The 10,421-nt window shown below is 35.1% G+C and overlaps 1 protein-coding gene across 4 annotated transcripts; it reads left to right on the top strand.

Moving 5' to 3' along the window:
• Window positions 1-2,070: 2,070 nt before the first annotated feature.
• On the top strand, window positions 2,071-9,851 carry LOC110602274 (DEAD-box ATP-dependent RNA helicase 1). Of its 4 annotated transcripts, none has more exons than XM_021739754.2 (10): window positions 2,074-2,320; window positions 2,517-2,751; window positions 3,143-3,397; window positions 4,051-4,205; window positions 4,520-4,697; window positions 5,761-5,948; window positions 6,435-6,639; window positions 7,429-7,534; window positions 8,099-8,264; window positions 9,334-9,851. In XM_021739754.2, the coding sequence occupies exons 1-9, from the start codon at window positions 2,202-2,204 to the stop codon at window positions 8,209-8,211; spliced, it is 1,554 nt and encodes a 517-aa protein (XP_021595446.1). In that variant the 5' UTR covers window positions 2,074-2,201; the 3' UTR covers window positions 8,212-8,264; window positions 9,334-9,851. The 4 variants fall into 4 exon arrangements, with proteins under 4 accessions (XP_043807360.1, XP_021595448.1, XP_021595446.1 ...); XM_021739755.2 differs by lacking the exon at window positions 9,334-9,851 and adding an exon at window positions 8,374-8,866; XM_043951425.1 differs by lacking the exon at window positions 9,334-9,851 and having other exon boundaries at window positions 2,071-2,320; window positions 6,792-7,534; window positions 8,099-8,230.
• Window positions 9,852-10,421: the final 570 nt, after the last annotated feature.

Raw genomic sequence — 10,421 nt, 5'->3', positions numbered from 1 at the left:
TGAAATTAACGATAAATTAACCTATCAAAATAAGTTTTTGACTCATAAAAATAAAAAATTCACTAATTAGTTTATATGTTAAGTCTTATTATTTTATATCCGATTTACTGTTTAAAAGACATTAAATTTAAAATATATACACTAAATTTTTTAATTTAATACAGAAAAATCTTTTAAAATAAATGGAGAATTATAGTAAAAATAAATTCAAATATAATTGCCATACCCTGCTCTCTTGTTTTCTCTACCTTCCTTTTCTGATTCTGAATTTCTCCAAAAGAATCTATTTAATCCCGAAAGAGTCCTTTATATTCGTAAAGACAGTTTGCACAGTGCAACGCACAACTCAAGGACAGTGCAACATTTTCCTATTTCCATTTCTAGGTTGGCTGTATATATGAGTTTTGTTTTGAGTTTCGTTGCTGCAGGCGGTTTCTCATGGAGAAGTGTTTCATTTTGGGTCCTGCATGTTTCATCCTCAGTTTCTTGAAGTTCTGGGAGTGTTCTCGTGATGGGTTAGGCTCTTTGCATGTATGGTATGGCTCTTTCTTTGTTTGCGGTTGTTGTTTGGTGGAGATGCATTAACGAAGATAAATCTGGATCTCCCGATCCCTCAAAGCCTACGAGAGAGTGAGACGACCGGATGCTCTGCATCCTTCCCTGCTTTTCGGATGGCCATAGTCCTTGCATGCAGCTTGATGGCACAATGGAGCTCATATGTTTTGGATCTACGATTCAAGTTCTCGCCTGGAGATAGGTCGACCAACCTCTGTTGCCCCTTTTCAATGGCCTACTGTGTGGAATAGTTTTTTCTGCTTAGCCCGTTTTTTTTTCTGGCCTTTTGGTTGATGGTACCCCTCTAGCTTTGGAATCCATCGGGCTTCACTGTGTTTGAGCTCTTCGGCTCGTTGGCGCATCTTAGGTGTCTTCTCTCTTGTAAGTAGCGCCGCCTTGAGTAGAGATGCCTACAGGTCGAGGAATTGGTTGGCTGTTTAGGGTTAAATGCATACGAGGGTTTGGTGCATAATGGATCTTCTGTGTTGGGCTGATTGGATTGTTGGCTTGGCCTCTATTCTTTATGATAAGAACCACTAAATCCATGAAATTTATTATTGAAATCTAATACTCAAATTATGAACAAGCATTAAATCCCAAAAAATTTGAGTATGAAGATAATTGGTAAACTAAGGTTTTATTTGGTTAGACTAATTTAATTAAAAATAAATAAAATTTTAAAAAATATTAAAATTTGATTTATTTGATTGGTTATTTTTATTTGACTTTTTAAAAAGTCAAAATATTTTCTTCATTTGTTATAAGAAAAGTTACCTAATTTAATTTATTTTTTGATAGGTCCATTTTTTAAAAAATAATTTATTTAAATCAAATAATGTTTAAATTTTAAAGGCTCTTCCATTGTTATGTATTTTTAACTTTTTTAAGCAGTAATCATAGTCATTGCCCAGTGTCTATATCTCCTAGTATGTTTAGCAAGCCAGTCAACAGCCTGGTTAGATATTCTACTAGCCTGGTTACAAGGAGCATTGAACAATTCTCTAATATTATTATTTTATAAAATAAATGTATTTAAAATTATTCTCAATTTGAAAAAAAAATAATTTTATTTCTTTATCATGTTTACAATATTTAAAATTATAAAATAAACTGCAAAATTAATATGCATGTGACTTGCCATCACATTAAACAAGTCTAAATAAATTTAAAGATTATTTTTATTCACAAAAGATTGGGATTTTTATTAATTGGAGTTAATTTTATTATTATTTTTAGTGTTAAGATGTAACAAATAGAAGAACCTCAAATTGTTATATATCCCATTTGATATTTTATCATGTTTATAAAAATTGATTACTAACCAGCCAGCCTTTTGTAGAATTCAATTGAAAAAAAAAAGGCTATAATTTTTTAGGATCTTCGAGTTTCGTGGAGTGAATTATTGCACGGAAAGAATACAAATTTTCCTATATTTAAATTTGGGATTATAATTGCATTTCTCAATTTTCAGAATAAAATTTAAAAATCCAAGTCCAATACTAATAGAACAAGGGTTGAATTGGGCCTGAGCCTATCCTTTTTAATCGACTGATCTCTCTTCGTCTTCCACGCTGTAGAACCCCCCTAACGACTCGACTAGGGTTTAAGGGGAACTCGGCGCGAGTGGGAGAGAGAGATAGAGGCTAATGGAGGAATCAACATCAAAGGAGAAGAGTGTGCCAGTTCTGCCATGGATGAGGAGCCCAGTTGACATTAGTCAATTTGAAGATTGCCCTTTTGATCTCATCCCTTGCCTTGATCCCAGGTAGCCCCTTCATTATTATGTCATCATTTATTGTTGCTCAATTTAGAATTATAGGTTTTCTGATACATTTGAGATCTTTCGTTTGACCTCTGCTGTTCTCAGTTCTGTTCTGGGATTTGGACTATATATATATATATATGTATGGGAATGAGGTGAATGAAGCTTTACTTATGTGTCGTTAATTATTTTACCTCAGGTTGAAGGTGGCCTTGCAGAATTTGGGTTTCTCATCGCTCTTGCCAGTGCAAATTGCAGTTTGGCAAGAAACAATTGGTCCTGGCGCTTTTGAGCGGGACCTTTGCATAAATTCTCCAACAGGAAGTGGCAAAACTTTGGCTTATGCTTTGCCAATAGTGCAAAGGCTGTCAACTCGTGCAGTCAAATGTCTACGTGCTTTGATTGTTTTGCCCACACGTGATTTAGCAGTGCAGGTTAGAACACCTTCGGATCTCTACGTTTTCTTTATCATTTTCTACTCAAGTTCCTGTTCATGATGATATAGTGGGATTTTTTTTCCCATTCTGTTATGGTTGAATGATTTTCTGTTATGGTTGAATGATTTTCTGTTATTTGTTGTCAGTAGAGATGAATTATCATTTAATTTGATGATATTGATCCAGCATCCCAGTTCACAAAGTTATTGCTGCATTTAGCACACCCCCCTGTATCATTGCTCAATTATGATTTTGTTCCTCTATTCAGTTGTTTCCTTGTCGAGTTCTCCATCATTTTAAAATATTTTATCTCAGATAGCAGTAATTCATTTGCTTAATTGCAAGTACACTTTGAAAGAAACCTGGCTGTTTTCTTTATTTGATTCAGGTTAAAGAAGTTTTTGCAGCAATTGCACCTGCAGTGGGTTTATCCGTTGGTTTGGCCGTAGGCCAATCTTCAGTTTCTCGTGAAATTTCAGAGCTTATTAAGAGACCTAGGTTTGAGGCTGGCATTTGTTATGACCCGGAAGATCTTATGCAAGGGTTTGAGAGTTCAGTGGATATATTGGTGGCAACTCCTGGACGGCTTATGGATCATATCACCACGACCAAGGGATTTACACTTGAGCATCTCTGTTATCTTGTAAGCAGCAGGATGTTCATCTTTAAAAGCTGAACTCTAATGTATTTTGTGCTTGCAATGAATTTATATTATTAAATTTGGTGGTTTCATTTTATATACATGGTTGTCTTTATTTATGGATTTTGGATTTGTTTTGATCACTGTTGATATAGTTGTTAAAAACGTGATTCTGGGGGAAATTTCCTTGAGTTATTATCCTGACTTTGAATTGTGCCCAGAATGCAAAACTAGTTTTCTTGATAAGTATGAGTTCCAGTATGTTGTTTATAAGCTAATGTTTGCAGGGGCACTAATTTGAATTAGTGATTGTGGTTTGTAAAAGATGCGTGCATTTCCTTGGTTTAGGACTTTAGGTTTAGGTTTTCCACTTGTTTAATGATGTGGACATTCCATTGATTGCCAGCAGTTTTTTAACGGTTATTAGCAAAACTATTTCTTCATTGATTGCTGACACCAAATTCAGAAAACTGTTTGTGTTTCTTCATTGTGATTGATTGCTAGACAGCTTCTTTGGAAAATAAAGTTAACTGCTGACTGTTCAAATGACATGCTTGCTTGTACACGTGCAAGAGTGCAAGTTTTATCATAACGAACTTCTTTTTGTAGTTGTTGCTTTTGCAGCAAAACATGTGCTGATAATTGAGCTATTTTAGGTGGTTGATGAAACAGATCGCATGCTTAGGGAGGAATACCAATCATGGCTTCCTACTGTGCTCGAAATGACTCATCCTAATAGTGAAAGTATCATGCCTCAAGTTAATAGTTTTTTTCCTTCTGTTTTTGGTCGTTTAAAAACCATAAGGAGATGGTAAGTTCTATGTCTGTTGTTCCTTCCATAATGTCCAATTTCACACTTGTCTAGCTTTGTCTATAAGCATTGTTTGATGCACCAATTTACAGAATATATTTTGGCCAATATTATCATGATTGAGTGTTGCTGATTCTCAGATTCACATGGTTACTGATGCTTAAAAAAATGCTATGGTTATTTTTGGGGTTGGGAGCATTTATTAGACTCCTTGATTGATTCGCACACTGCTGTTAAGTTTCTCCTTATTATTGTTGTGCCAAAAGATAAATAAATTTTATGGTCTCGTAATTATTGTCTCCGTTTTGTTGCAGTGGTGTTGAAAGAGGGTTCAAGGGAAAGTGCTACCCTAGACTTGTGAAAATGGTTTTGTCAGCCACATTAACCCGAGATCCAAGCAAGCTTGCTCAACTTGATCTTCATCACCCATTGTTCTTGACAAGTGGGGAAAGTCGCTATCAGCTCCCTGAAAAGTTGGAGTCCTACAGAGTGGTATGATTTTGCAACATTATTTATGAGCATACTCAGTTTGTGACTTTGCCAATCATTCCATTTTAAACTCTTACAGCTATAGATTGTAGCATTCTTTGCATTTTACCTTATTCTTGGTCTGGAATATGAAAAGACACATATGATGAAATTTGGAGCAGTTTTACTTCATGCATCAAATTTCATGTATGCAAAAATGTAGTATCTTAACTGGCTTACAATTTGGGAGATGTATAAGGGGATTAAATTTCTTGGTGAAATTAATCCAAATCTCAATTTTGATAAACTTTGAAATTTTCACAATTTGTATTGAGACATTGATTCTAGGAAATTTGCTTATAGTCTATGCCATGAGTGATTATTTTAATGCAAAACTGGGGCTTTTCCTTTTCCAGGCATCTTTTGCTATGACTATGGATAGAGCTAACAAGTCACTTATATCTTTTTAGTAGGTTATGAGTGTTGGAATATTTTTGAAAATTTTAATCTGCAGTGTGGATCTTGAGCAAGTAGTGTTATAATATTAAATTTTTATTTCCTATCTAGTTCTAGTAATATTCATGTAATGCTGATGGTTTTTTTCTTCTGGGGTTTAAATCCATAGTTATTGAGTGTTGACAATTATTGAAATTATTAACATGTTCCAAAGCATTGAGTTCACAAATCACCTATATCTTTTTAGCAGGTTATGAGCGTTGGAATAAATTTGAAAATTTTAAAATGCAGTGTGTATTTTGGGCAAGTAGTGTTATAATATTAAATTTTGATTTCCTATAAAGTTCTGTATAATATTCATCTAATACTGATTCTTTCCTTCTGCATTTAAATATATAGTTGTTGAGTGTTGACAATGATTAAAAAGATTAACCTGTTCTAGATTTAGATTCTGGTTGTCAAATTACCTTTACCTAAATTTTGATTAATTCGCATGATTCTTTACCTCTGACCGGTGCTTCATAGTTGTGTACAAAGTGTTGTTAATTTGCAGTAGGAATTTTGAGGAGGGAAGTATTTTTTCTATTGAAGTGCACTCCATTGAAAACAAAATTTTGCATCTATCATGCAGATTTGTGAGTCCAAGATGAAGCCTCTATTTCTGGTTGCTCTTCTACAAAATTTAGGAGGGGAAAAGTGCATTGTTTTCACATCATCGGTGGAGTCAACACATCGGCTTTGCACCTTACTGAACTTTTTTGGTGATTTGGGAGTCAAGATCAAGGAATATTCAGGTCTTCAACGTCAATCTGTAAGAAGGTAATTTATCTAACTATCAAGTTTGTAAGGATGGAATCTAAGAAAACAATGTCTTAGCTGTAGGATAAATAAAAAAGCAAAGTTTCCACTGAATAATTTCCTTTTCACTGTCTTTGGTATATCATAATAAAAGGAAATACGACGTAGCTTCCTCAGGAGCCACTTACTCCAATGATGCTTATTATTAGAGCACCAACCATTGTAGAATTTGATTACAAAAAATATTTGTTTGTAGTTCCAAATTCCAATTCAATCCCCTAATTTAACATTTTAGAGTCTTCTTAATCTTGGGAGTCTTGTATGGGAGCCTTAGGTGAATATCATATAAGCAGCTTATGGAGAGCTTCTTTTTACTTTTCCAATACCCGACGCAATCAAATAGCACTTGGTATTTGTGAAGATGATGGGAATGAATGGTAATGGTTATGGGGCTGCATCTAAATTATTTGAACAAATTGAAGTGTAATACAAGTGAACATACTGCAGCAAGACATTGAAGGCCTTCCGTGAAGGTGAGATACAAGTACTTGTTTCCTCTGATGCAATGACTCGTGGAATGGATGTTGAAGGGGTGAGAAATGTGATTAACTATGATAAGCCCCCATACATAAAGACATATATTCATCGAGCTGGTCGGACAGCAAGAGCAGGTCAGGCTGGGCGTTGTTTCACATTGTTGCATAGAGATGAGGTACAATATTCATGTTGATTGTTTCTTACACGGCATGTGTTACTTTAAATTTATATGCCAATGAGGTTAATTGGGTCCAAATTAGATGCTTTCTCAACCTATTTATATAATGGAATGATATCCTCCTCCTTCCCCCCTTCCCTTTTTCCTAGCTAATCCAGAAGAGAATCTCAAGCTTGCATGTGTTGAGGCTGCTTATGGCATGGTACTTTTAAGTCATTTAAAGTCAATGCCACTGTTATAAAGGTTTGACTCTATGCATAAAGCTGGTTTTAAACTAAGATCCTATCTCAAGGACAAGGTTTCACAATCTAATATGTGCAATTTTCAAGCATCACTCTGTCACATACTGGGTGAGCTGGATTCAGACAAAGTAACAGCCAAATACATGTTTGACTGAAAACCGAACTCTGTAATTTGAATGGGACCTTGCCACCCGAGTTGGAATGAATCCACATCAGTAAAACTTGACACGGGATTTGCTCAACCCAAATCTGTTGTCAGACTGCACAGATTTTCACAGGGACTTACAAGTGCTCGATCATCAATTGGCAGCTGGAAGGCTTTTATTCCTTTATTAGATGCCAGTAGATCATAGATAAATGGGCTTGGCTACCTAGCTTGGCTCCTGTACAATTTTCTTAATTTGTTCTATTTCTGATTGTTTCAAACAGAAGTGTACAGCAGAAGAAAGATTGAACAAGTAACTTTTAATATTGAATCCTTATATTGTCATTTCTTTGTCATTTCATTTATAACATATGATGTCAACAATTTTACTTGTTACAGATAAAGCGTTTCAAGAAATTGTTACAGAAGGTCGACAATAATTCTTGTCCTGTTTACACCGTCCCTTCCAGTTCTGTTGAGTCTCTTCACTCTATTTATGTGTCTGGTAATTTCCTGGATTTCCTTCCTATAGATAACTCATAAATGCGTTGATTGATACTATCTTTGGTTTTTGGGTTTGATGCTAGTACATTGGTAAGTATATACTTTGGGTTTTTGGGTTTGATGCTAGTACATTGGTAAGTATATACTTTGGTTTTTCAACCGACTCAGTTAAATTTGCTTTTTGATATTTTAAACTTTTTTCTATATCATTTGCCTTGATTTTCATGATTGCGATTATTCTTTTTGGTTCCTTTCGGGATGAGCCTTATTGGTTTAACGGCTTGTATTCTGAATATCAAATATAATTGAAGCAATGATGAAGACGATATGGCTCTTAATTTCTTTCATCTTCTGGTGCTTCCCATCCACATTTAAGGTTAGATCCCAGAAGGAAGAGGTTATAATGCCATATATGTTGAAAACTATCTTTCTAGGAATTTCAATTTAAGAAGTCAGTTGTATTTTATGTGGAGTAGGAAACTATGTAAAGGTTTTCTCACTTTTAAGTGAAATTGATGTCTTGAACGAAGAACACTGAACCTTTCATTCCTTTTTCATGCATCAGCGTTAGAGAAACTGAAAGAGACAGTTGAATCAGAAACATCCAGGAAGCACAAAATTCGTTTTAAATCTTCAAGGACAGGCAGAGGAAAGGACAAAAGTTCCACCAAGGAATAGCTTTGTCAATCAAGCAGCCTCCTTTTTTTCGACAGACTGTACACAATACACAGGTTAGTTTTAGTGTCCTGATAATTAAACATTTAGAAACTTTATTATTTTGATGTGAAATTTCACTTAACAAAAATTCAATTGTACATTTTTGTTTTTATTTTACTACAGCCTGTTTTGTGCCTGCTTCATTTTCTTCTCCATGATCAGAAAGTAATTATCCATATTCCACTCCATCCAGAGAGATCCTAGATTTGCGCATAAACGCAACAAAATCTCCTGTATTCTTGCGGGAGTTGTGTGGTTTTATGAATAGTGTAGCACACAATCTATTTAGGAAAATTGAAGAACCTCCCAGGGGCCAAGGTGTACAGAAAAAGTGTTGCAGATACTGAAAACACACCAGAGAAATAGATCAACTTTCAGTTGAACGTTGAAGATTTATGGAGACTCTGAAAAACTAGATGCTCATTGCTGCCTACAATGTTTTGGTTACCTCTCATGTTTGAGAAAAAACGAAGATAGCAAGATATTGATAATCTAATGCTCAAGATGTGAATGCAATTAATTGTGACGATTGCTTATCCAGGACAATTTTCATGAACATAAATATGAAATTAGAAACATAACAAACTGGTTGTAGTTTCAATTTTTGATTTTCAAATTCTACTTGTGTTGTTCCACTTGTTTCAAGGGAAATATTTTCTCCTTGTTCTAGTGTTTTAGCATTTACTTGGTCCAGAAATTTTATTTTCCTAACCTTTTCCCATCTTCTTATGTTAACATGGAAAAATCATTTTCAATTTTTTATAAATTTATAATATTATAGCTAAAAAAGGTGCAAGGATATACACCAACTTCCTCTCTCTAATAGACTCTCTCCCTTCTCTCTAAATAAAGTTTTTTGGTTCCGCCTTACTCCAGGGGAAGGTTCGAACATTGTCCATCGACCCTCCCCCAATCACTTTTTCTTTACCCTTGTTAGGTGGTTTTTTCCTTTTGCTTCTATTATTTTGTTTACATTTTCTTATAGTTTACTTTTTATCTTAGCCTCCAGTCATGGAGTTGTAGTGCCTGTATTTGAATGGGGCTTTTGTCTTTCTTTGTTTCTGTTTGGCGATTTGCATGTAGTTGATGCCCTCCATGGAAGGTGATTGAAGCTCTTGAAGCTGTAGGCTGGTAGTCAAAGGGTGATTTCGAGGTGGCCACCTTCCTTTCAGCGCTATGGAACAGATTCGTTTTCCAAGTCTGGTTCTTGGCGCGTCCAGCATTGGTCCAAGTCCCTGTTCTTATTATGTTTTTGGCTGCAAAACTCCTCAACCTTTTCCTTTGGCTTTAAAGGTTTCAGCCTGGAAGACGTTTTTTCCGAGTGAAATGTTAGCGCCTTCAATGGCTTTAAGTTGGGTACCATGTCTGGAGTAGATGTTCATTATTGGCGGCCAATGACAAGAGACTGATGAGCATGAGGGGCGGCAGCAACTTGAGCTTTGGGGTTTCGGCAGTTCCTGTTCTCAACTCTAGTTCCCCTCCTTCCTTTGAGATCGCCTTTTGTGTTGAAGTGCCTGTATATCATATTTGAGTGTTGTGCTTGTATTTCATATAATGAAATATTTATCCTGATAAAAAAAAGGTGCTTGTGTTTCATCTAATGAAATATCTATTATGATTAAAAAAAAAGGTGCAAAGAAATCGTAAAGCTAGTAGCCAGTGCCTACCTACTCCTGTCAACTATCTTTTGCAATCACCCTACGTTGGAGGCTGCAGCCTCACAGGTAGTAGGCAACGACTATAATTGGGGAGAAAAAAATGCTTCTCACTTCTTCCTCAAAAATTCATCTTCCCCACCAACTTTATAGTCGTATTTTTCCCCCTGAATTTGTAATTTGTGAAATAACTTAACTTTACCTTAGACTTAAGTGAGCTATATGTGTGATTCAACGCCCATCTAGATTATGTATTCAGCACAAGAAAAATGACTGGAAGTTAAAGAGGGTGTTTGAATGAGAGGTTTTGGGTAGTTGGTAGAGGTTTCATATTCAATGGCTTCTTCATACTTGTTTGATAAATGCATCAAAGAAATGTTCAGTTGAAAGGTTGTGAAATTAGATTCATTCGTTCTTAATTGCTCTTGTTTTTAAGATAACATCATTTTACTCTTTTTCCAATATATACACGCACAACACCGGTGATATTTTCTTACATTATTTATTTTATTAATA

This window comes from Manihot esculenta, chromosome 15 (genome assembly GCF_001659605.2).
Source record: "Manihot esculenta cultivar AM560-2 chromosome 15, M.esculenta_v8, whole genome shotgun sequence".
NCBI lineage: Eukaryota > Viridiplantae > Streptophyta > Magnoliopsida > Malpighiales > Euphorbiaceae > Manihot > Manihot esculenta.
This window is presented reverse-complemented; position numbering and strand designations above follow the sequence as displayed.

Excerpts from the sequence above, each read along its gene's own strand:
- LOC110602274 (XM_021739754.2), top strand. The coding sequence starts at position 2,202 with ATGGAGGAATCAACATCAAAGGAGAAGAGTGTGCCAGTTCTGCCATGG. Across the intron at positions 2,321-2,516 it reads ATCCCTTGCCTTGATCCCAG|GTTGAAGGTGGCCTTGCAGA; the intron begins GTAGCCCCTTCA and ends ATTTTACCTCAG. Across the intron at positions 2,752-3,142 it reads CACGTGATTTAGCAGTGCAG|GTTAAAGAAGTTTTTGCAGC; the intron begins GTTAGAACACCT and ends TATTTGATTCAG.